At 49.8% G+C, this 25514-nt stretch overlaps 1 protein-coding gene across 2 annotated transcripts in view; it reads right to left on the reverse strand.

Moving 5' to 3' along the window:
• The window catches only part of adamts17 (ADAM metallopeptidase with thrombospondin type 1 motif, 17), a 44485-nt gene that overhangs the window by 13643 nt on the left and 5328 nt on the right, over positions 1–25514 (reverse strand). For both annotated transcript variants that reach the window (XM_062471516.1, XM_062471515.1), the window contains exons 4-14: positions 21103–21275; positions 20210–20293; positions 19390–19547; positions 16667–16710; positions 8238–8343; positions 5975–6115; positions 4273–4423; positions 2808–2909; positions 2471–2616; positions 2216–2385; positions 1697–1824 (exon numbers count right to left, since the gene is read on the reverse strand). In XM_062471516.1, the coding sequence (XP_062327500.1) occupies positions 1697–1824; positions 2216–2385; positions 2471–2616; positions 2808–2909; positions 4273–4423; positions 5975–6115; positions 8238–8343; positions 16667–16710; positions 19390–19547; positions 20210–20293; positions 21103–21275 (1403 nt within the window). The remainder of the gene's footprint in view (positions 1–1696; positions 1825–2215; positions 2386–2470; positions 2617–2807; positions 2910–4272; positions 4424–5974; positions 6116–8237; positions 8344–16666; positions 16711–19389; positions 19548–20209; positions 20294–21102; positions 21276–25514) is intronic.

Genomic DNA, 25514 nt, shown 5'->3' on the forward strand with positions numbered 1-25514 from the left:
ATGACACTCCCTCACTGTTTATACAGCATGTAATCCTTCCCAGCAATTAGCACTGAGTTGAATCAGCTGGGCTCATACACATTCCCTTAAACTAAAAACAGGTTACACAATCAAGGGCACACACAATCCGGGCACACACTATCTCACACACTTACACAAAGACACACGCACTCTCTCACACACATGCACACACACAGAGTTAAAGATAAGGGTACGGTCTGTGAGGGATGTTGTGTGGTTGTAGGTCTGGAATTTCAGAATCAGTGGAACTCTCAAACGCTCCTCAGAGGAATCTGGGACACAGGGAATCTTGCTGATTCAGACTAAGTGAAAACACACACACGCATGCGCACACACTAATGCATGCATTTAGCATTGTGTGTGGTAGCGTGACGTTATGAGGAGTAGAGAGGGTTTGTGTGCGGCAATGTGGATCGGTGTGGGCAAGTGTGGGCTAGAGTGATGTATTGTGGATGCAATATTTCCCTGATTGCAGGGTTTTCTGTCTGACCAGAGGGAAAGTAGAGCTAAGTCTCTGCTTTTACTTGTCTGCATCTCTCTCTCTCTCTTTCCCCATATCTCTCCCTCTCTCTCTCTAAGTGTGTTTTGATAGCATTCCTGAGTTTCATACACCCAGCCTAACAAAACATTTAGACCTTCCCTCTCTCTTTCTGCAGTATCCTACTCTCTCTCTTGCTCTCTCTCTCTCTCGCTCTCTCTCTCTTTGTCTCTCTCATTCCCCCCCTTTATCTCACTCTCAGTCCGCTTGTTGCCTCCTCTTTCTCGCTGCCTGCCTCCCTTTCCTCTCTGAACCCACCTCCCCCTCCTTTGTCTCCCCGTCTCCTTTTTCTGCTTTCCTCCCCCTTATCTCTCCACGACCCTCTCTCTTTTCTTGTCTCCACCCCCCCCCTCTCCAGGTCAGATGACAGGGATCAGGGTTGGGGAGTGGTGTGTTTGGTTTATAACAGCAGATCTAGTTGATGTAGCAGGGTGCATGACCAAAGAGAGAGAGAGAGAGAGAGAGAGAGAGAGAGAGAGAGAGAGACATAGAGACAGAGAGATGAGAGAGAGAGAGAGAGAGAGAGAGAGAGAGAGAGAGAGAGAGATTGTAAAGGAGGAATGAGACTGACAGACAGTGCCAGTGTTCTAACCTAAAACCATCTTCAAGCTCAGGGTCAGAGTCAGGGTCGGAGTTAGGACTTGCTGACAGCAGCACTTTCCCTCGACACACAGGGAACACATTAGCAATCTGGGAAACAGCTTTATGTTCTGCCCAGAGACTGCATGTCTTTTATAAACATCCATCAATAAAACAACAATAATAGCAAACTGATGTCCATTCACCCGTGTCTATCCATCGGCTATTTCCTGCCGAGTATCTTCTCTTACATCCCTCCTCTTGCTTTCTTTGTCTCTCTCCTCATCCCCTGTTCCTGAAGGGGCGGGGCTGCACAGCACTATAAATAAATATGATGATGGCTGAACAGGAAGTACTGGTCTGACCCTAGTACCTCCCTGGCCAATTAAAACGTAGAGTTCCCAGGTCTGCCAAGTCCGTGCTTGAATAATGTGCAGTTTGGAAAGAGAGAGGAGAAATAGATGAAGGGAGAGGGGGAGATAGTGTGTTTGCCAGTGAGTGTGTGTGTGTGTGTGTGTGCGTGTGTGTGTGTGTGTGTGTGTGTGTGTGTGGGAGTACCTGACACCTGCCACTGACACACAGATCGGTCTCATAGGGTCCACAGGGCGTGCCATCCATCACTCTCTCTGCCACCAGGACCGGGGCATCTCTGCCCACAGGGCTACAGAACAGAGCACAAGGCTTCTCTGCACACACACGCATACATAAACACACACACACACACACACACACCCACACACGAGTATGAGTTTAATGGCGTTCTTACTTCACCCATTGTAATGCACTACAGACATATCGGAAATTCATCGTTAATAATGAGTTAGTAAGAGTGAAGAGAGACTATGTTTGCAGCACTTAAAACGACATTGTGTCTCTGTGTGAGAGTGTGTGCCTGTGTGTTACTGTCTCTGTGTGAGAGTGTGGGCCTGTGTGTTACTGTCTCTGTGTGAGAGTGTGGGCCTGTGTGTTACTGTCTCTGTGTGAGAGTGTGGGCCTGTGTGTTACTGTCTCTGTGTGAGAGTGTGTGCCTGTGTGTTACTGTCTCTGTGTGAGAGTGTGGGCCTGTGTGTTACTCACCATCGTTCATAACAGCAGTCCACACGCCACTCTTCCTCTTGCTGCTGTGGCGGTCATACGACAGACACTGCTGGTCCCTGAAACTGGGGGTCCCCTTGGGGCAGGGGGGGCCCTCACACACCTTGTGCTCCACACTGGCCCTCTGGCAGTGTCTACCCCCTGGACCAGGGCTAGAGATACACACAAAACCGTCGATCAACACAAACACAACACATACATACACACACACACACAAATCCCACACACATGACCTACGGTGGGTTGTCACATTTCCTCTGCCTGAACTGGGCTCCGGTCCGGCAGGTTCTACTGCACATGCTCCACTGACTCCACGGGCTCCAGTCCCCGTCCACATGCTGAGGGATGGGCGTCTTGCTCACACACTCCCCTGCCCTGCACCACTGACACAAACACACACACATATGCACGCACGCACACATAAATACACACAGAATTGTGTCAAATGGACACATTTCAAATGAATGAAAGCTGGATAGCTAGAATAAGAAGTGTGGCCTGCAGTCCAGCCTGTCCCGGCAGACAGACAGGCAGACAGACAGACAGGCAGACAGACGGAGCACAGGACCCCTACCTTGTCTGCTCCACACTCTGTCCCATCCAGAGGAGGGTCCAGCTTGGTCTTACAGGATGCGTCGCCCTCCACCAGACACCACAGACCAGCACACATCAGGTGCTGCAACACACGTCACATGATTCACACACATTCACACGCACGCGAGCACACACCCACTTACACACCTAGTACTGTAACCAAACTATATGATTATCATCCATCCATTCGTCCATCTGTCTGCCTGCCTGTCTGTCTGACATCCGATCACAGAGCACAAAGCAGGGCCAGATGGAGCGAGGGTCTAGAAGGACTCACTAAACCTCCACCTGGCCCTGGAATCTCTGGCACGACCACAAGAAAACATAAAAGGCAAAGACAACACAAGTCCCTACTGTCTAGAAGAGTGTCCATGCGCGAGGAGTTCTGCTTTAAGTTATATGCCGTGTGACGGCTCGCAGTCAGACTGCCCTCGAGCTCGTTCAGAAGCTCTGTGTGTGTGTGAGCTTGTGTATGCTTGTGTGCGTCTGGGGTTTATAGAGAAGGGTAATGTGTTAATAATGGTGTGTGTTATCTTGCTAGCAGGAGATGTGGTGCCTGTGCGCCCTTAAGGCAGTTTTTTTTTTTTTACAGTGGGTTGCTGCAGCAGTGTGGCTCCCGTCTGCTAACTCTCTGTATTTATCCCTGCACACTACATAAAGCTGTCTGTCAGCAGGACAGCCAAGGAGGCAGATCATGTTCTCTCTGTGTGTGTCTGTCCGCCTGTCCGCCTGTCTGACTGATCGTGCTGCTGAGTGGCATGTCGGTTTTCATTTAGTCGGCGAAAACAATCCGTCATCCTATAAAACAACCTTATCTTCACGTGGACCGAGCTTAGCTTTGCTCTTTTTCGACAACTACACCGCACCCCTGCACAGTAGAATGTTTTCTGGTCCAGCTGTAATATTTCTGCCACGGTTTCTTCATAGGTTTATTTTGATCTTTTTCATCATCTCCTCTTCTTCCTCAGGGGGAAGAAAGGCTGTTACAGACCATTTGTGGTGTGAATGACCGCAGATGTGTGTGTGTGTGTGTCTTTTTGTATGAGTGTGTCTGCGTGTGAATGGGGCTTTCCACGGCGAGGGGTCAGGGCCTGTGAAGAACCAAACAGCAACATCACACTCATTTACCAATAATAACTCCCTGTTCTCTGGGGCACCTCTCCTCTCTCCATCCACTGTAAAGATGGTCACACCTCTCTCCAGCATTCCAGTTGACGTTTTCTAAACGCACTTCGGCTGAGGAGGTTTGTTCCTGTTCCCTCATTACTGGGACACACAGGCTGGGTTAGCAGCCAATCTTTCATACAGCACTGTAGAGGCATGTCACAGTTACTGTTGACAGCTCCTATTTCAGAAAAACTGTTACTATTCATCTACATGCTCTCACACACACACACACACACACACACACACACACAGGCACACACACACACGCTGTGTCTTACCTCCATGTTGCTGCAGAAGGTGGCGTTGGTTCCAAACAGGATCTGACACTGTTCGTCAGCGCTGTAGTGCATGCCTGGCAGCTTGGGGGGTAGGCGCACCTGGTAGCGACTCCTTGTGTCTGTGTGCAGCAGGCATGTGCTGGCTTTAGACCTGGGTGACAGTGAAACAAATACACACACACACAATGAACTTCCTAGATATCATAAGGGTGATATTGACTATTGATTCAGACTGTCATACAGTTCTGTACAGAGAGGTTGTGTGTTTGGGTCAGCTGGCGGAATGAGCCAGGCTGAGATTCAGGTGATGGTGACATTAGTCTTGTCCAGTGTGATGTCTGTGTTTCTAACCAGTATCAACCCAGCTAGCACCAAGCCCTGCAGTTCAGCAGGAAGCCTTTATCTCAGCGAGCCACACAGAACATGCACAGCTTAGAACAAACCCAGAGACACACACACACATTTTGTCTCACAGAAGAGCTACAGTCTCCCACAAGCATAGCTAATCCAGAATACACAATCACCCCAGTCCCCCTCCTCCCTCCCTCCCCCTCCTCCCTCCTTCCCCAGCCCTTCCCCTCCCTCCCTCCCCAGACCCCATCCTCCCTCCCTCCCCAGACCCCCTCCTCCCTCCCTCCCCAGACCCCCTCCTCCCTCCTTCCCCAGACCCCCTCCTCCCTCCCTCCCCAGACCCCCTCCTCCCTCCTTCCCCAGACCCCCTCCTCCCTCCCTCCCCAGACCCCCTCCTCCCTCCTTCCCCAGACCCCCTCCTCCCTCCCTCCCCAGACCCCCTCCTCCCTCCTTCCCCAGACCCCCTCCTTCCTCCCTCCCCAGACCCCCTCCTCCCTCCTTCCCCAGCCATTTTCCCAGCCAGACAAGAGGAGCCTGTGGCCCTTCCAACAGGTCTAAAGGAACATCATTCTGGCTTCATGTCTCTTCTAACTCGAACAACCAGCCCTGTATCCCTACAGGCCCTGGGACAGCACAGACCGGACCACCGACCGCCCAGCCTGGTGGAGCAGCACCAGGTCAGTTTCGCAGGACTTGGTGTTCACCATATCAATGTGACAATCTCCAGTGAATGGTTAACAAGCAGCAGCCCACAGATGATCCCTGAGATCATCTCTGTTGTTTGATGGGTGATGCATTTATTGATTATGAGACAGACAGCATTGAATTTGATTAAAAGCTGCATAGAGTGGTGGGACTAAGTATCCACTGTCTATCCCCTAGATCAGCCATTTCCTCTGCAAGGTTCACAAGTTCATGTCAGATCAGACATTTACAACCAGCGTCAATCTTCAAAGTCTCTGTGAGGAACTCAGTCACTTATTGAAGTCAGTAGAATAAATAACAACCACAAGGCATGAGAGGGTGTGTGTGTACAGTACGTGTAAGTGTGTGTGTGTACGTGTGCATTTTCCTCTGCATGCACGTTTGCTTCTGTGTGTTGCCACTTTCAAAGAACTCGACGGAAACAACTCATAATGCAGGGGCACAGTCAGGAAGTGGAAAATGTAGCAGGGTTCAGCCCCTCAGACTGAGGCACATGTTCCACCCTCATAGACTCTACAGGCCACCATAGACAGTCTGCCTGACTGAACACTCATGGATACCAGGCTCCCTAAGCTGCTGTCACATGGTACACTTAGCAGGCTGACGCTGTGAGGGTGGATGTGGTTGTGTGTGTGTGAATTCTCACCTGAGGAAGTTCTCCAGATCGTCACGACTGCACGAGGACCAGGATAGGTCACTAGGATTCCTGCCCTTCACCCATTCGCCAGACATGATGTGGGAGTGGCCTGTGCAAGTGGCATGGTCATCGTCATGGCTCATACCCATACTGAGGAAAAGATGATACACACACGCGCACACACACACACACAAACACACACACACACATACATACATACACACATTTAATTTAAAAATAAATATATCTAGGACAGAAAAACAAACCCCCTATCAGACAACAAACACTGCTGCATACCTCAGAACACTTTTTAGTACTTCACACACCTGCAACCGATCCCAACACACCTGTAACACATTCACTAGAAGAGGTCACTGCCTCAGGGGCTTGAACGGGCAGGGATCTTCAACTCACTGGGTGTGTGTTAGGGAGTGTGTGGATGAGTGGGATTGTGCCTGTGTCTATGTGTACTGCCTGTTCACGTGTGGAGATGTTGGTGCATGTCCATGTGTGCATGCAAGTGTGTGCTTTTGTGTGTGTGTGTGTGTGTGTGTATGCAGAGCAGGGCAGAGAGAGAACAAGAGCTGAGATGTTGAAACAGAGAGGATTGTGCTCGGAGAGGTGCTGTGTGTTTCCTCTAAAGCCGTGACCTACATTTGCAAATTAAAAACAACAAGCCAGCTCAAACTCCAGGCAGCGACTCAGAAACTAATAAAAACCACTGAGTGGACTCCCAGTGTCCAGGCTTTGTTCCCAGCTATAATGAAAGCAATATCAAATTACATATCAAGACCCATGTAAGGCCATGTACACAGTGAAGACTGAATAGAGGGGAGGAGAGCCCCGTGTGTCCAGGCCTGGTGTCTCCTATACAGACTGACTATCTCCTCAACAAGAGGAGAGACCAGCTGCAGCTCCAACCTTTCCCCGGTACCGCTGAACCAAATACAAGCTTTTGAAATGTCCAGCAGCATGAATCCATAAGGACTTCAGGAGTGTGCATGAGATGCAATCATGAATCAAGTCTCTCTCTTCAGCACAATATCAGCTTTTAACAGAATCAATCTGGTTTCCTGGGAGCGCTGATTGGACTGAGGGTCCCTGGAACCGACAAGTGTGCTGTTGGAGAACGCATTGTGTGCAGCGCTCAATTAAATGAGTCAATGTTGACATGCATCCTCCAGAACAAGCTGATCAATATCCACGGACCTTGTGATTAGACAGTCCAAGAGACCGCTTTGTCACTAGGAACTGCTCGGTGTCTGCTGACTGCTCTATGATTAGAGAGAGAGAGTGTTTGTGTGTGTGTGTGTGTGTGTGTGGGGTTAGTCTAGTCACAAAGAGACCAATAAGGTGTGAATGCCAGCCTACGTTTATTTTTCTTCTATATAGCACAGAGAGGAGGGCACCTAAACCCAGCACTTTAATAAGAGTTTCACACACTCAGCACAATGAGGCCTTGTACGTGTGTGTTAGTACGTGTGTGTGTGTGTGTGTCCAGCGTGGCAGCGCCTCGATAATCACACCCTGTGTTATGGGCAACCGTCTGTCTTGCTCCAGGCCAGCCTGGTATGCTGTGTGTGTGTGTGTGTGTGTGTGTAGGTGTGTGAGTGAGTGTGTGTGTGTGTATGTCTACGTGTACAGAAGCATGGGCACCAGTCGGGTGTGCTCCATGCCAGCTCGTTACCTCTTTCAGCCATTAAAGCAGGGGTCCTGGCACCCTGAGAAAGGCTGACCGATGCTGCCTGATGAAAACTCTGATAACTCCTGAGGGGCCTGGCAAAACCACAAAGCTGTTGCAAAGGCTAATTCACCCTGGCACTATTTCCAGTTGAGTTTGGTGTTGGCTCTGCATCCCTGCTCTATCAAAGAGGGCTTTATGTAGTGCTGCTGTAAAAGCTGCCTAGCTGTTGCAGACACCTTGCTGCCACAGCAGGAATAAAAACATGGATATTTAGTCAAACATTACAGAGGATTTTACCATAAAAAAAGCTAAAGTGCCAGAGAGCATATAATGGTTTGTGTCCAAAACATACAGACATACGTGTCCCTGCTCGCTGGCAATAGGGAAGGCCAGATTGAGAGACAGGCAAACAGACAGACAGACAGGCAGGCAGACAGACAGACAAGCAGACAGACAGACAGACAGGCAGACAGACAAGCAGACAGACAGACAGACAGACAGACAAGCAGACAGACAGACAGACAGACAGACAGACAAGCCGACAGACAGACAAGCAGACAGACAGACAACGTACAGAGACAGACATACTTGTGTCCCAGCTCGTGGGCGATGGTGAAGGCCAGGTTGAGTCCGTTGTCCTCTGCTAGAACACACTTCCTCTTGGAGCTGCAGGTTCCTCCCAGGTAGGCGATCCCTGTGACACAGGTGGGCAGCACACGGGGGGGGGGGAGGGTCATCTCTACAGGCCGTCATGACGCCCCCCCCCCACCCCTGCAGATCAGGGGAGGGGGGAGAGGGAGGCCCATTGGATGGAGAAGGAAGAGCTCAGTAGACTGTGCTACAGAATACTGATGCTGTGTTAACTACATGTATGATGTAACTGTACACACAGACACGAGTGAGACAGGGTAAAGAACAGGAGGGGGGGGGGAGGACACTACCCCCTGCTATAGCTGAGCCGCATCCCTGAACCTTTTCCAACTTTCATACTCTCTTGTAATTTGTCAGATTCATGCCATGACCGCAGCGCTCCCCCCCTCCCAGCGCCCCCCCCCCCCCCCCCCCCCCCCCCCGTCCTCCAGATGTTCACTCCTCTGTCATCCTCTCCCTAAATAATACACGTGTGGGCTGAGAAAACACGAACTCAGCCCCTCAAGGTCAGGATGATGTCGGTTAAAATCACCCTCGAACAACACACGGGGTGAGCGTCTCCATTCCGGGCTGTTCTTTCTGTTCCAGTGAGGTCTTTCTCATACCTGAGACCAGACACACGCTCCCTGCTGATCAGCCCAGAACCAACTGTTCTATCTAAACAATGCAGTAAAGACAGGCGTTTGATTGGGACAATGACGCGTGATTCTGCAGTGTGAGAATGGTTGGCGGAAGCTCTTTCTGTCCTTATTGAAACAAGCTGAGCTGAGCATTCTCACCTCGGCCAAACATGTGGTTCTCATCATGGTGGGGTGATATTCCATACTTCAGGCTGGAGTCTAGGATGACGGGACACTCTCATATCAACACAGTGGTGATGCATTGATGTGTGGGATGCTGTGGTATCAAGGCCTACCATAGGCTGTTCAGGGCTATTTGTACTCTGCTTCTATACCATGTGGAAATGTGTCATGCTACATACAGCCTTCAGTGTCATAAACACATTAAAAGCACATAGGAAACCTTTGACGGAGGTTCATGCACCGTGTCAGGAGGAACAACACCACTGATCCCTGAGTCCATGTTCTGTTGTGCTGTTGGAATGGAAACCAAGCAGATACAGTATGTTATCCCTGGCATCCACAAATGTAAAAGATGGGGGTTACTCTGTGATTATATCTGAGCAACAAACAAGTGTCCGAGGATGTTTAAAAACGAATCAATCAGCCAGTCATCCAGGCTTCATGACATCACTGGAGTGTGAGTTACCCCTGTGTGTCTGGCAACACACACACACCTGCTCTCTGTCAGATCCTGGCTCCTCTCCACACAAGCTCATTTGAATCCAGACAGGCATATATTAAATCACTGACAAGAGAAAAGCAATCAAACCCAGATGGGATTCCTGCAGGAAAGCAGAGAAATCACCCTGGCCTAGATAAAGCCTGATGTAAACCTTCTCTGTAATAAACTGATGAGCTGGCTCCAGTGGGCCAGCTGAGAGACAGATCCAGACCTGGTGCGGACAGAACAGTGATACTAGGCATGAGACAGGGCAGTTGTTATGAGATACACAAGGTCAAAAACAAGATGATTCTGCAAAAGTGTTCTGACTAGTTTTGGCACGAAAGCGATTTGCATACAGACTCACAAAAACTGGCTGTTATCTAAAATATAGTGGAGGCTACTAACAGAATCAAAGACCCCAGCGGTTCTTCAGCTCTCCAGGAACTCTGGGAAACTGGGATTAAAGAAGACAGGTGAACAATAATTAGATGAACAATAAAGAGGTTGTTCAGAGAAAAGCCTGGCTTTTTCCAAACGAAAATGAGTCACACACTCTTCACGATAAAACACACACACACAAACACGGACACACACATCAAAAGAAAACAGACCCCCACACACACATGAAACTGCTCATTCTTAAAGGCAACTAATCCTCTTGGCTAATTCTGACCCTTAAAGACCAACAGTGGAAATAGAGCAAAGAAGTGGGCTAGTTACACCACTGAATGAGGAATCAGTTGAATGAATGTAAACTCGGAAACCCTTCAGAATTTGGTCTGTCTCTTGTACAGCCCACTGAAGCATACTCACTGATACACACTACTTATTTTTTATTTGGCTGTGATTTATTCAACCATATTTACAGATTTCAGACCTAATTGCCACTTAATGAAGCATAGGGTAATAACATTTGGAAAATGTGTGGGTGTGCGTCTAGGTGCGAGTGTTTGTGTATGTGTGCTTGTGTTGCACATGATCATTTCCAACCTATAATGACCCGAGTATTCGAGGGGATATTGTGTGTCAGACTAGTTTTACTATTCTATAGTCCAGTTTAACTACTTCTCCATCATTTCTTATTCCAGGCACACCTCAGAGGCGAAGCCTTGTCTAGCCAACAGTGCCAGTACACAGCAACTGGAAATAAATGAGATACCCTCTCTGTCAATGTTTAGAGATGATCTCCTCCAGATACTCACACACACCATACACACACAATGACAGATGGACAGGACAGCTCCCTGAAATGAATACCTAAGAGGGACAAGAGATTTACATATTGACGTGGTAAAGGAACGAGCAGACAGGACCTGTGTAAGGATAAATGACAGACTCGACAGACTCACCACCATTATCTTCCAGGAATGTCAATTTGCTTTGTACAACACATACAGTAAATGCAAATATGTGCATCAAGGTGGTGGTTTTCCGCTCCAGTGTAGAGGAGTGTGATGCAGCTCAGCTTACTATTGTACTGTAAGTATCCTTCTACCAGCAGGCCTCAGAGGTGAAGCCCCAGTGTATCAGCAGGATGGCTGGGTGGATGGAAACAGATGTTGGCCTGGATTCTTCCATGTTTTACAACCACGCATGCTTAGTCAGAGGCTGCAATTATGTGTATAATGTCTATCATCTGCCAGAAGTTTAGGAAAGAATCCTTGACGGGTTTATACAAATAACAACAACCCAAAAAGCTTATTTGGGAGGGTTTCAGATCCCCTGAGCTCCAATTCAAATGCTTGTTTACGTAGATACTTTGGTGGTCCGGTGCGGTAATACAGTGAACATGAACTGTAGCCATGGGTTGATGCAAATGAGATCTGCAGATGAGTGTCACCTCTCCATCTGAACTACTGTGGCTCAGCCTAGACGAGCTCTACCCAGTGACTGGGCCACAACATCAGAGCAACAAGTGGCCAACCAATGACCTAACTACTCCATTGACCTCCACCTGAGGGAGTCTGAGTACTGACTGAACAGTCAATGGACAATGTTGTCTGAGTGGGAGGCTGACAGCATAATGACGTGATGTCCAAACCCACATGCGTAGCAAGCCATGTTTCCTGCTGGCTGAAACAGTCAGTCAGAATATGGACCCTGTGAGGTAAGCATGGCTGAGATTTTTGCAGCATCAAAGATCTGTTGAAGCCAGCACTCTGAGCCCTAAGCCCCAGAACAAAGGGTGCACATAAACAGTTGCGTTCATCACAGTTCAGATTTGACTCAGCGTTTGTGGCTTGCAGTCTGATCAAACAGAGATGTGGTCCTTCACAGAGCTGGCTGCACATCCAGCTAGACAGCCTCAAAAGATGACAAATCCTCAGCAGGGCTCTAAACACACAAGCACTCCCAGGCACACAAGCACGGTTTGTCTAATTATTTATTTTGAGGTAATTAGCCGTTAGAACATAAAGGGTTTTCCATTGACAGGCAGAATCCTCTGGAGTAGAGTTTACCAGTGCTGACAACACAACGTAGCACCATTCTTTGGGCCCGCGCCACGCCAGCTCTGCAGTACTGGACCGGACCCTTTGTTCAGTGAGACACACACACTACCCCTGAGCTGACCCCCCCGCCTCCCCGTGACCCACACACACTTCCACTGGTACAGATACAAACACTTCCTGTATGCATTTGCAAAACACACACACTAACCCACAGACAAACACACTACCTGGGCCTTCGCGGGTGTGAATCCGCCGATTTGTGCAATTTCACCTCTCCCTGTAAACAGCTTCTCAATAAAGTCAGCATAGTATCTCCAGTCATCCAGGCCTAAATGACCTGCTCCCTGCTACCTACTACCCAGCCCCACCCCTCCCCATTGCCCTTCACATCTCTGGATCTAATCCAAACACAGGAAACAGGATGATGCTACCACCATATTGCTCCTGTCTCGCCCTCCATCTTTCCCATTCCCTCCCTCCCTCCATCCCACCATGCAGCCGGTAACCAGAGAGAGAGTTAAGCTGGGGCCCGGCTGCTTTGATAGGAGCCAATAGGACAATAAACAGAGGAGCGGAGAGGCACAGTCCCTGAGAAACCAACAGCTGAATCACAACATTGGTTTGGGGCGAAAACGCTGACTCTCACAAGGGACAAACGGGTAGAAGGGAGAGCGAGGGGGAGAGAGAAGGGAGACCGAGGAAGAGAGAGACAGTGTCAGAGAGGGAGCGAGAGAGTGACAGAAAACGGGAGAGGGAGGGAGAGAGAGAGAGAGAGAGAGAGAGAGAGAGAGAGAGAGAGAGAGGGGCGAGAGAGGGAGACAGAGGCATAGGGCCGGCCCTCTTTTTAAGGGCTCGTGATTCTAGCGCACCTCAAAGTGGGTCACACACGTTCAGACACAAAGAGAAGGAGTGTTCTCATTGTAGTGGGCCAGATGATCACATGGGGTTACAGTACTCAAGAGGGGAGCGAAGCAGAGAGAGCGGGGCAGGGACCGGCGGAGCGTGACCAGGGTCTGGCACCACCCCTCAGAGCTGGCTCTGTCTGTCACAGTCTCCATGACATCACGGCTGGGTGATAACATGTGATAACGTGCTGGGTGCAGAGACCGGCCGGATTAAGACGCAGGCCCGGAGCCAGGGCACCTATAGCACTCCTGGAAACAGCTGACTGGGTCTTGAGAGAACTCTACACACACACTTCCCGCGAGGGCACCAGAACGGAGCCCTCTGGTTGGTCCACATCTGGAGGACGCTTCCTGTCTCGTCCGCTTAGCTCCAGATCTAAGGGCTCTGAACAGTCGGCTCATGGCAGGCTGGTTCCATTTCATATGGCATGAGGAGCAGCCAACCGCACCATCCTCACACCGCTGACTGGTCCACACACTGGCCAGCCTCTCTCCTCACAGAGGGGAACCCAGTCATGAGTCCTCCTCCCAGGGGGCTGTCACAGACTCTCACCTCACTGAGCACCTCTCTCTCCAGGCCAGTGACCTTTCCTCTCCTCTGCATCCAATTAAAGTCCGATAGTTTCTGAGCTCCGGTCGCCCGGAGGTGGACAGCTCAGACAGACGGCGTCGGCGACAGAGCGCTCCAACGTGGGAGGGAGGCTGGAACACACGCTATGGGCACAACTCATCACCACTCATCACCGGCTATGTTTATTGCACCGCTGTCCGCATGAAGGATTTCTCCCGGGACCCGAGTCTCTATTTACCGTCCGTTAAGAGATCATTTATGTTGATAGGATGACTACATGAAGACTAATAGCTGACAGATAGCTTGGAGGGAGAAGAAACGTTTTCTGTCTGGCTAGCTTTCCGAGCTGCCCACCACAGGGACATGCGGAAGGTCCCAGAAGCTCGGAGGTGTGTGCTGACATTTGAGAACCCATTTCCTGGTGGTATTTCAGACAGGACGACGGTACAGCCCTGTTCTCCGTCCCCTCTGAACCCCTGAACACTGGGACGCTCTCATGCACACACACATCAATAGGCCGGCAGCAGCGGGAGAGTGGAGACAGGCAGGCCCTACCTGTGAACGCACAGGCAGGGCCTACCTGTGAACGCACAGGCAGGCCCTGTCAGGACATGCTGGGGTAGAGAGAGAAGCTTCTCAGTAGGCGGGGAGAGACTGAAACACGGACACAGGAAGGATGAGGAGACTCTCCTGCCCCTCCCTCCTGCGGGTGAAGGAGGCTGGGCTGGGTTGCACTGATTGTAGTGAGAGGAATACCACCAACGTGTTTGCTGCTGGAGACTAACACACTCACACAAGCACACGCATACTTACACTTTCTCTCACAGACATATTGCATTGGCCCACACATACAACAGTGGTTGCTGTCAGATCTGGCATGGAGCTTAAACTTTAGCTGGAGGCTAGCAACACACAGCCACACGGAAAGTATAAGAAATCTTCAAAGCAGAGGAAGCCAGGCATCCTGACACACACACATACACACACAAAGACACACTTGCACACACTCACACACACCTGCCAGGTGAGGTTATCACACCATACAATCAAAGCCTTTCAGGGGGATCCTGCTCATAAAGTAGATGAAAGGTGACGCCTGAGATCCTGTCTGAGAGCATACAGGCTCTGGAGAAGACTGCTTCCTGCTCTGGAGCAGGGGAATTCCTCCTCGGATCAACAGAGGCACGTTCAGGCCCTCATTCAGACTGACCATTGGAGGTTATGTTCTATCAAAAGAAAAATACCACGTGTTCTATTTTCAAGTTTCTCCAACTAAATCATGTTTAGTTATTTAAAAGCAGTAGGGTTTATATTTTAAGACCTTCTGTCCGTGAGTAAAGTTCGTAACTGCTTGAACATAAAAGTAAAAGTAAAGTGCAAGAAAAAGAGAAAGAAAAATATTTAAACTTTTCAAGGAAAAAAGGCAATTCTTTGACTAGCAGATGAATAAATCAAATCACTAGATGGAGCAGCTCCCAGGATTACATCTCACTGGACCAAATCATATAACCACCAAGAATAGAAGAGTATAAATCATTCTTTGTAGATGAAAAACGAAGATTAAGCAACGTAACCAAAAAAAGAAAACCTTGGGCCATGAAAACCATGGTGAGTTTCTGGGAGGTACGGTACAACAATGTCCTTCTGAAAAGATTGCTCATCCAAGTCAAATCACTATTTCTAAACAAAAGCAAGTTCATCCCATCTCTCCAGTCTTTCTGAATGCTGTTTGTTTAGATCATCATATTTAATAAAAAGGTCATAACACACAGCTGCTCCTGTTCTGTGCTGCTCATCCAATCATCTTTGAGATGCACACACCCAGACTCTGAAAAGCAGACCTGCGACGCTAGCACAAAAAGCTCGGAGACACACACATCCCACAGAGAACAGAGGGTAGTTCTGCCATGCTGTGTACATCCACAACCCCGCTCCAACTGTCTTACCTCAACACTGGGGGGGGCCTTGGGGCAAGGGCAGAGCAGTGCTGCTGAGATGAATGAGATCATAGCGCTGGGTGTGCTTACAGTCGTGAGGTCAGGGCTAGATCCGCATGCTGTCCTGGGGCCTGTCACTGGGCCTGCGGTACAGGCCTGCCAGAAACACCCCAGCCCTAACGCTCACGCTCAGCTCTCACAGAGAGGAAGAAACACCAAGCAGTCATGTATATGGATGAGGTCATTTACATGGATAACGTAGATGACGTGGATGAAGGGCCAGGGTTAGGGCCAGGGTTGGGGCCAGGGTTAGGGCCAGGGTTTGGGCCAGGGTTTGGGCCAGGGTTAGGGCCAGGGCCAGAAGAGGCCACCCAGGAGAGACAGCCATCACAGTTGCACCCGTCTGGGAATGTCATTCCATAGGCGAACTAGGAATAGTATCCCATGGGCTAAAAGCACTGCTGCTGGAATGCTGCTCCATAGGCTAACAGTACAAGAGTACACGAGCTAACCCTCTGTTCTAATGCCACTGATGGGGGGGGGGGGGCACAGAGTCTTTAAGCTTCTGTCCTAACATGGAGTTAGGAGCCAGTTCCACTGACCAGGACTCGTTCTGTGTGGGGTTATACACAACAGACAAACAATACAGAGAGAAATTCATCAGCGAGACATTGATTTATTTTATAAAAAAAGTATAGTTTACACCATTTGTTTATTGTCAGTGGACGCCATCTTGGTTCAACTGTTTCATATCTCTTTCACAGTTTGAGGGGGATGAAGGCTCTTATCTGCTCTGTCAGCAGTCTGTTGGGGGCCTCTCCCAGTCCACAGGGTGAAATGTCACCTGTGTGTGTGTGTGTGTGTGTGTGCGTGTGTGTTTGATGTGTGTGTGGTGTGTGGTGTGTGTGTGCTTGAGTGGCACTCAAAAACAAGGAGGTGAAATGCCACCTGCCTCTTCATTTCAGGGGTCAGGAATGTCCAGGGTCAGCAAGGGCCACACGGTATGAGTTGTAGTAGTACAGAGAGAGAGAGAGAGAGAGAGAGAGAGAGAGAGAGAGAGAGAGAGAGAGAGAGAGAGAGAGAGAGAGAGAGAGAGAAAGAGAGAGAGCCCATGAGAGAGAGAGTGCATGAGAGAGAGAGAGAGACACACAGACAGAGAGAGAGATAGAGAGAGAGAACGTGTGTGAGAGAGAGGGAGAGAGAGAAGTTTACTCACCCACTGTGTCGCAAGGCTCATCTTTGTGGACGCAGAAATCTGTCCTGCAGGAAGAAAACCAGAACCCAGTCAGTCCTCTTCTTCCTACTGAAGGGGTGGTGACAATTGGGGGTCCTCTGCCCTCATGGGTGGGAGTTTCTTAGGGATCCTAGCCCGCAGCACTGGGGCATACAAGGTGCTGCCCATGGCTGTGGGGGGTCTGGTTCTATCCTAACCCATAGTACTGGGGCCTTCAGAGTCCCACAAGCTAAACCTATCCTTTTTTCCCAAGAGAACACTGTCTATACTGTACTTACAAAGACCCAGCAGCACAGGAGAATTCCAACATTATGCAATACACACACACACACACAGACACACAGCAACAGCTTACAGTGTATGGGTTACCATGGAGAGTGGGTGCAGAGTGTACAGGCAGGCATGCCAGGCCCCTGGTAAAGCCCAGGACTCTTTCTGTCTACACTGTCAACCACAGCCTTGATATGCTTTCTCTAACACTGGAGCCCCACATCGAGAAAAAGAGTGTGTTCTACTGTTTGTATGTGCGTGTATGTGTGTATATGCGTGTATGTGTGTAGGTGTGTGGATGTGTGTGTATGCATATACTGTATGGGGCCAGTCTGGAGGAGATCATGAGAGGAGTGCTTCCCAGCATTGTGCAGCAGCATGAGGCTAGGTGAGAACAGCTGCTTGTCAACATCTGTGTACCAGCCCAGCACACAACCTGTGTGTGTGTGTGTGTGTGTGTGTGTTGGGTGTGCAGCTGTGTTTCAGCCTTAATCATGTCCTGCATGTACAGAATACCAGAGCTCTGGGGTGTCTAGGAAGAGAAACCGACACACAGAGGGTATAGATAACCCTGACACAAACATGCTCATTCAACACTGTAGTAGACACTGATATGTACCTGTATGCTAGCCTGTAACAGATACTGCGTGTAGCAAGACCAGGGGTGAGGGTGGGGGGCCGGAGGGTGTTGGGGTTCAAAAAGACCACCAGAGAGGAGGGCCTAGGTCTCCCCCAGACCCCTCCTCCCAAAAACCCAGAACACCTGAGGAGCCCTGTCTGTCTCTCTGTCTGTCTGTCTCTCTGTCTGTCTGTCTGCCTGTTTGAATATCTGTCTATCTGCCTGTCTGTCTGTCTGTCTGTCTGCCTGTCTGCCTGTTTGAATATCTGTCTGTCTGCCTATCTGTTTCTCTGTATGCCCGTCTATTTGTTTATCTGTCTGCCTGTCTGTCTGCCTGCCTGTCTGCCTGCCACAGGGGACAACAGCAGTTGCACATCCATCACTGTTGCATGGTAGCCCCCCACCACAGCCCTGCAGCGAGGGAGTGTGTGTGTGTTGGGGAGGTAAGTAGATCTGACGTCCAGCTGGCTGCTGCTGGAAGACCAACAGCAGCTGATCTGAACAAGCAGACAGGCCAGGAGCCAGGATGGAGGGGAGATAGAGAGATGGAGAGATAGAGAGATGGGAGATAGGTAGAGAGAGAGAGAAACAGAGAGGGAGAGAGTGGAGGAGAGGGAGGAGGCAGAGAGAACTGTCACCCTTCATCCTCGTATTCCTTATCAGGACCTGCGTCTGTGTTCAGACATGTGGGACAGACGTGACATTAACAATGACATGAGATCTGCACGTCACCGGCACAGGACCTGTCACCTGTCTCAGAGCTAAAGTCCCACAACCCAGAGCACAGACAAAGACACGTTCCACGGTTCTTCGGTTCCTTGTACCGTACGACCTCACAGCCACGCTGAGGTACTGTGAGCTCAGCGTTTCCCCAGCCAGAGCTCTGCTCCAGTCCTGTATAAATGCTAACCTGGGACGCTGGCCAGACAGCAAAATTGCAAAGGGCTGTTTAACAGAGCTAGCAGTGGGGATGTAGTTAGAGTATTTGTCTGTAATAAACAACAGTTGTTTCCATTTAAACAGACAAAAAGATTTAACAATAGGTCATTTGATTCTCTCACTAAGACAAAGTATCTTAGAATCAAGTCTTAAAACCTTGCTGTTACCCCCCCCCCCCCCCCCCACACACACACACACACACACACACACGCACGAGTTCTCCGTGACAGGCTTTAATTTGTCCCCGTCTGTGTGGTGTCATCCTGACTGATGCTGATCCTGAACGCTGCGTGTTCCTTTTTCAAGGGAGGGGGGGCGGGGGGGGGGGATCAGGTTCACTACTTGCACCTCAGGAACAAAAGCCCCCACTGTACTGACTATCCACCTCATCTCTTCCCCCTCCACTCCTCCACTAGCCTCCCCCTCTCCTCTCCTCCTCCTCCTCCTCATCTCCCCCCTACTTAGGGCTTGGGGAGACAGGGAAGGATCTGACAAGCTACGGGAGTACTAGTTTCAACAAAAGGATTCCTTCACCCTCCACCATCCGCACACACAGAAATTACAGCAGGTAATAATACCTGTAATCCAACATTAGGAATGTGTCATGTAGCGCCAGGGAACAAGCTATCTGGGAGTGCAGGAGTGTGTGTGTGTGTGTGTGTGTGTGTGTGTGTGGTGGGAGAGGCGGGGTGGGGGGGGTTACAAACCTGCCTTGCTGACAAACTGCTGAATGGAGAGGAGATTACAGGCCTTCATGGTTAAGCCATAGAGACAAACCTATATCATACCCCTCGGATCTGTCTGAGAGGGTACAAGCTGTCACACAAGGAGGTTGGTAGAGGAGGAGGAGGGGGTGGAGAGAGGCAGGGGTTCTCACCTAGTCACCAGTACTGCTGTGTCCACCGGGGGGGGGTCGTCTCTGCCCCCGGGGACGTGGTTGTTGCCCAGGTAACGGGCCCCTCCATACTCCTGGTACTGCCAGTGGCAGAAGCTCTCCAGAGCCCTCTCACCATGGTGACCCACCTTCAGCTTCTCCTGCACACACACACAAACACAGATTGTGAATCGTTGTTTCCTTGTTCCATCTCATATCGTGACGTAAGAGGTTAACAGACATGCCTGTACTGTGGAGTAACGAGAGTCAAGAGAGGAAACTACACTAGACTATTGAGATACACTCATGCCCTCTGAAAAATAGACTAGACCCCCCCACACACACACACTTCCCCCAACCTGACCCCCAGAGTAGAAGGCTGTGAGAGGACTGAGCTGAACTAAAATCATTTGTTATTGGGGCATTACAGAGAGACAGGCCAGGCTATTGAGAGAGACTGGACCAGACATGCTATTACTGTTATCAGAGTTGATCTACTGAGAGAGACACACACTTCACACAAACATTCGTACACTTACTTACTTACTGTACATGCACACACACACAAACACACAAACACTTCACAGCAATTTAGTCTGGTTCTCCAGAGCCCCGTAAGAAAGCAGTGGCTGAAAATATATTGACAGTAAAGCTTGTGGGAGCACTCCCACTTGGGCACGCCCACACAAACACCAGCCAGCACACACACCCCAAACCTAAAGCAGCAGAATAATGTGCTGGGTGGAGCAAGCACCTGCAGACTTTACGACAGGCTGAAGGTCAGAGGGATAATGAGAGGTCAGAGGTTAGAGTCCAGACTTACAGGGCGGGTTTGCAGCAGGACCAGCTTGGTGAGGCGGATGTTGATCTTGACTCCCAGACTCCTGTGGTGGAACATGTTGTAGACCTGCAGAAGGGGGGAGATACAGTCATGCCTAGGAGTGGCAGGTAATGACACGGGCCGAGCAGAGCTTTGCAGTAACAGATAAAACCTCCCGTACTGTAGGCTGTCTGGTAATCTGCCTGCTTTAGGAACAGAGATACAGAAACAAATGATATCTCTCAGGAGATTCTAGAAGATTCCGCTCATTTTGTTGTTCCGTGTTTGTGTACTAGTTCGACATGAAGCCTTTGATGCACATACTCTTGCTAGTTTTACAGAACTTCTTTCCCAACCCTGACCCTCCAGTCTTCTGCCTCCGTCTCACTAAACCTGGTAATGCCTTGGTAATGCAGTTAAGACAACAGCAGTGAGGCCTACAGCAGTGCAGGAAAGAAATCACACGCACCGACACACACATACACACACACGAACAAAACACACGTCAGCAAAACACGAACGCAAACACACCCGCGCATTTACACACGCACACATACACACAGTGGATGACTGCCAACCCAGTCAGCTCACAAGGGCATCTTCCAAACTGACTTCAAAGGAGATTACACCCAAGCTGTGTCTGTGACTGAGGAAAGACAAAGTGGATTAGGAGGCTGGCCAGCCAAACTGGCCACGCTACCCCGTGGCAGAGAGGGTAGACTGAGGGCCCGGGGCGGCCTGCAGCCTTCACCTACCCACACACACATCCATATGGATCTACACATCTCATGCATAGATATAGATTGTCCCCTGTCACCATATCAGCTCCAGCGTCTGTGTGCGTCTGCGTGTGTGTGTGTGAGCGTGTGTGTGTGTGCGAGCGCGTGCAGCCTCACCATGTTCATGACGGTGAGGAGGAACCTCTGAGCCGCCTCGGCTCCGTGGTACTTGACCATGTCAGAGTCGGCCACCACCACCGTCTCCACCGTGAACACACCCGCCAGGCGGATAGCATTCCTCCTCCCACGACCTTCCTCTCCTCCTCTGGGCTTCCTCTCCTTCCTCTTGCCTAGACACACACACACACACACACACACACACAGTTACAGTTTAGTGCATTCAGAGAGAGTGGAGCTTCCAGGCAGACAGAGGGCACCAACGGATTCATTACCAGACAGGTACAGAGATCTACAGTGATGGTCAGACAGGTCACATACATTCACACTGCAAGCCTTGGTGCCAAATTGGGATTTATTGCTCGGGTACGATTTTTTTGTTTGGCTGCTCACAAAAGTTGATTTTACTGTTTAGTCTGAGGTCACATAGCAAAAACTCTGGCCTGAATCTGATGTACGACCACATGTGAAATGGCCCAAATCAGAATTGAAAAGATCAGATTCCATGTGTTTTGTGCTGTTCAGAATGTTATGAAAAAAATGGATCTGAGTCACATGAGCAAAAAAATCTGATTTGGGACAATTTAGCCTGCGGTGTGCGTAGCCAGGTCTCATTAAGGAACAATCAGTCTCCTCGACACTGAGGAGGAGAACAGCAGCTGCTGAGGATGTGTTTACAGTACTCTCTCCATCTCTCTCTCCGTGTCTCTCTCTCCCATCTCTCTCTCCTTGTCTCTCTCTCTCTGTCTCTCTGAGCTTGGCTCTAAATGTATGTTACATCACACACACAGCATGGAAGGGGAATCCAGGCCTTGCTTCACTCTGCTCTCTTTTTTCTCTCTCTCGTTCTCACTCTCTCTCTTCCTGTCTCTCTTTCTTCTCTTATTCCTTTCTCTCCAAATGTCTTCCATTTGAAAGAAAAGCATGGATTACATAACAAAGGAGTGTAGCAAATGATGCCAAACCAGAGCCAACAGAAACAACTAAAGAACCAAAATTGTTTATTAAGGTACATACTCTGTCATATTTGGTTTCAAAAAGAAAACACATTTCTGGCTAAAGTATATTGGCCACATCCTCTTGAAATTCTGAGTAGCCTTAACTATAACTAATGAACATAACAGAAAAATACATATTGCTCGGAGCCAACTGTAGCAATAACAAATACATTTGGGAGATTTCTATTCCTCAATCAACCAAACCATATTTAGTCGGTCCCAGCTGTTGCCATAGTTACCTCTCATTTAGATAATCCATTCAATTTATTCAATTGGTGCAGAGTAAAAGCCCTATCAACCATGTTTATTGAGTGCATGTCAACCCTTTGAGAGTCTAGCTTTCAGGAGAACATTCAATCCCACGACTTCAGTCAAACCAGGGCCCCTCCATAAATCTGGTCCTGGTTAGTAGACCAGCTCTTGGAGCCCACTACTGCGGAAGCCACGCTATATTGTGGAGGCTCTGTTCTGTCAGACCCAGCTGGTGTCTGTGTGGCTGGGCAGTCAGAGCGTACCAACGGGACAAATGGATGTTCTCAGAGAAGCAACAGATTGGCCTGCGACAGAACTGGACAACAGAGTGGCTTCTACATGTGAACTCCCCCGAATCCAGACTCAGCACTAACAGACAGAAGAATCCACATGTTGTCGTGGATAGTCTCTCTCTTTATCTCTATCACAAGGTAGGAGGGGCCAGAGTCAGGGAGTCCTCAGGAAGTGAGGTTCTTGTAAACATGAGGTGGAGACGCAGAGCCTGGAGAGCTGGGATGCCTAACAAACACCACATGTCTGAATATCAACACTGTAATAACACACTGTGCTAATGTGTTGAATGGAGTGTGAAGATCCAGACCTGCAGTAACAGCCAGACTCACGTCCCACACAGCAGCCAGCCTGATGGGAAAACTTCCAGAAACAATCAGAGACTCGTCACTGAAGTGACAAACGTCCCACCCAGAGTGAGAGATTTTTTATTATTTTCCAATTCAGCCTGAAGATAGCGGCTGGATTAGCCGGCTGTTTGTGATGGCAAACCATCAGTCATCTGAAGGAAATAACACAAGTTTCTGTCTTTGTTCTCAAAGGAACAAAGGTTCAGAGTCATGTTGAGACAAAAACACCCTGCTTTGAGCTTGGAGACTATACTCCTGCATCCCAGAGGAACAATGACTGGTCTCTTAGCTGCCGAAAGAACCCCACCAGCGGTCGGGCCCTCCATCTTGATAATGACTGGCGGTTCTCCACGCTGACTCGACGGCAAATAGAGAAAGCGCGATTGAATCAGCAAGGTTTTCTAATGAGCGTCCAATCACGCTTTCTTCCATTATGTCATCCTCTAACTTCGCTCCAAAGGGAATACCAAATGGACTAACTAACACGCTCGTTATCAGGCCTCTGATGTTGAAGAGTGGCGGGGCGGGGGGCTCTAGACTCTCCTCCTCGCACCTCCCAGCTCATCATATTAAAGAGGAAGGGGGAGGGAAAGGAGGCAGCCATGTTGGGCTTAATTAGCAGGCTTCAGAAGCTCTCTCCCTCGTCAGTCAGGGGAGAGAGAGGACACTACATCGGGACTGAGGACAGCAGGAGAGAGACGCAACACAGAACTGACAGGGCCCTCTGTCAGGTGGACAGACCTGAGATCAGCTGCCCCTTCCTGTTTTAGACTAGAAAGCACCATCATCCGTGCTCTTCAGCTACAGTTTGTTAGGGTGTGAGAGAGGGGGAGAAAGAGGGAGAGAAGGAGGGAAGGAGTGAGAGAAGGGGGGAGGGAGTGAGAGAAGACATTTGAGAGAAAGACGAGAGTGAAAGCGGGAGGAAGGAAGGAATGGAGTGAGGGAGGGGATGGATGGATGGATGGAGTGAGAGGAGGAGGGAAGGCAGAAAGGAGGAAAGAGGGAGCAAGGGAGCAAGGGAGAGAAGGAAAGAGGGACAGAAGAAGGGAGGGCGGGAATCAGCGCCTAGTGTTAGTTTAACCTCCTTAGGCTCGGTCCTGCTGACGAGGTGACCATCTCACATTCCCATTCATAAAGCAGGAATTTCATTACAGGGAGGCAGGAGGCCACCACGGTAATCACAATAAAGACGTCTCCCAGTTCACTGGTCAGGAGCAGCGAGAGTGGAGGCTGAACGACTGATTATCTGCTGCTCACCACAAACCATACATCTGTTCAAGAGAAACATACATCTATATAGTCTGGTAGTCACAGACCAGATCAGGCCAGACCGGACTATAGACCATGCCGGGCCAGACAAGAGACCACATCCATCAAGATCAGGCTAGTTTAGACTAGACAAGAGTCCATCAGGCTAGACTAGACGATGCTAGACCAGACCAGACCCCACCCTTACATACACATACATACACCAGCCTGTGAGAGAGCTTTCTGGGCTCAATCTTTGAAATTCCTGAGAATCACAGAAATGCTGGAAGCCCAGCCTGAATAGCCGCTGTCTGTTAAGGGACCGGGCAGGGAAGAGGTGGAGGGTGTTGGGGGGACAGAACGTTCTAGCATTCTTCTGATTCTCTCTCAGCACAGACCACAAACCCACAGCCCAGCCTGCTATCTCTCACGCCGAGTGTGACTTCTCTGTCAACACGCACATTAACCAGAGAATCCTTACTCTGTTAGGATGAAGGGATGGGCGTAGGTCACCTCCATCACCCCTCACCCTTCCCCACCCCATCACGCCCTTCATTACCCCTAACCATCCCTCCTCATCCCTCTCCATCTCTCCCTACCATCCCTCCACAATGCAGCCGGTTCGAGCTGGTTTCTTGTCCCTCCTGCCCTCTCGGGAACATCCTGTGTGCCGGCCAGACCTCCTCCCAGGACACCAGGGAGTGGATCCAGGTTTAAAGCTCCAGGGTAAGATAACGAGTTGACTCTTCTGATGTCTGATACGTCGTCAGAAACCTCACCTCCTGATGCCTGTACAACTCCTAACACCAGCCAGCTTCCTAACAGCTCAGCACCTTTCAAACTCTTAACCAGCACTCAGTCCACTTACAGTATGTTAACGTTTACATACTACATGCATGCTTCTTACTTCTTTCGAAATCATTTTATTGAGGGGGAAAAAAGCAGCGAGAGCAAGTAAAACAAACAAATGGTGCCCTCAGTCACCTCTAGACCGCCTGCTTCCCCCTCCGCCAGGCTCTTATGCAATATGACACAGTTTCTTTCAGACTGCGCTGATGTACAAAGAACACTTGAGAGAGTCTGGGTGTGTGTGTGTGTCTCCTGGAGGTGGAGCTGAGTTTAATGGATATAAGGTCTGTCTCAGTCTGTATCTGCCTCCAGGGACCATGTGGTTTGAGGGGAAACGACCAGTGCTCCCCTCAACTGAGGAGAAGAAGAGAGGAGAGAAGAGAAGGGAGGAGGGGAGGGAAGGGGGGGGGGGTGGAGTGGAGCT

The sequence above is a fragment of the Osmerus eperlanus genome, chromosome 10, assembly GCF_963692335.1.
Source record: "Osmerus eperlanus chromosome 10, fOsmEpe2.1, whole genome shotgun sequence".
In the NCBI taxonomy this organism is placed as follows: domain Eukaryota; kingdom Metazoa; phylum Chordata; class Actinopteri; order Osmeriformes; family Osmeridae; genus Osmerus; species Osmerus eperlanus.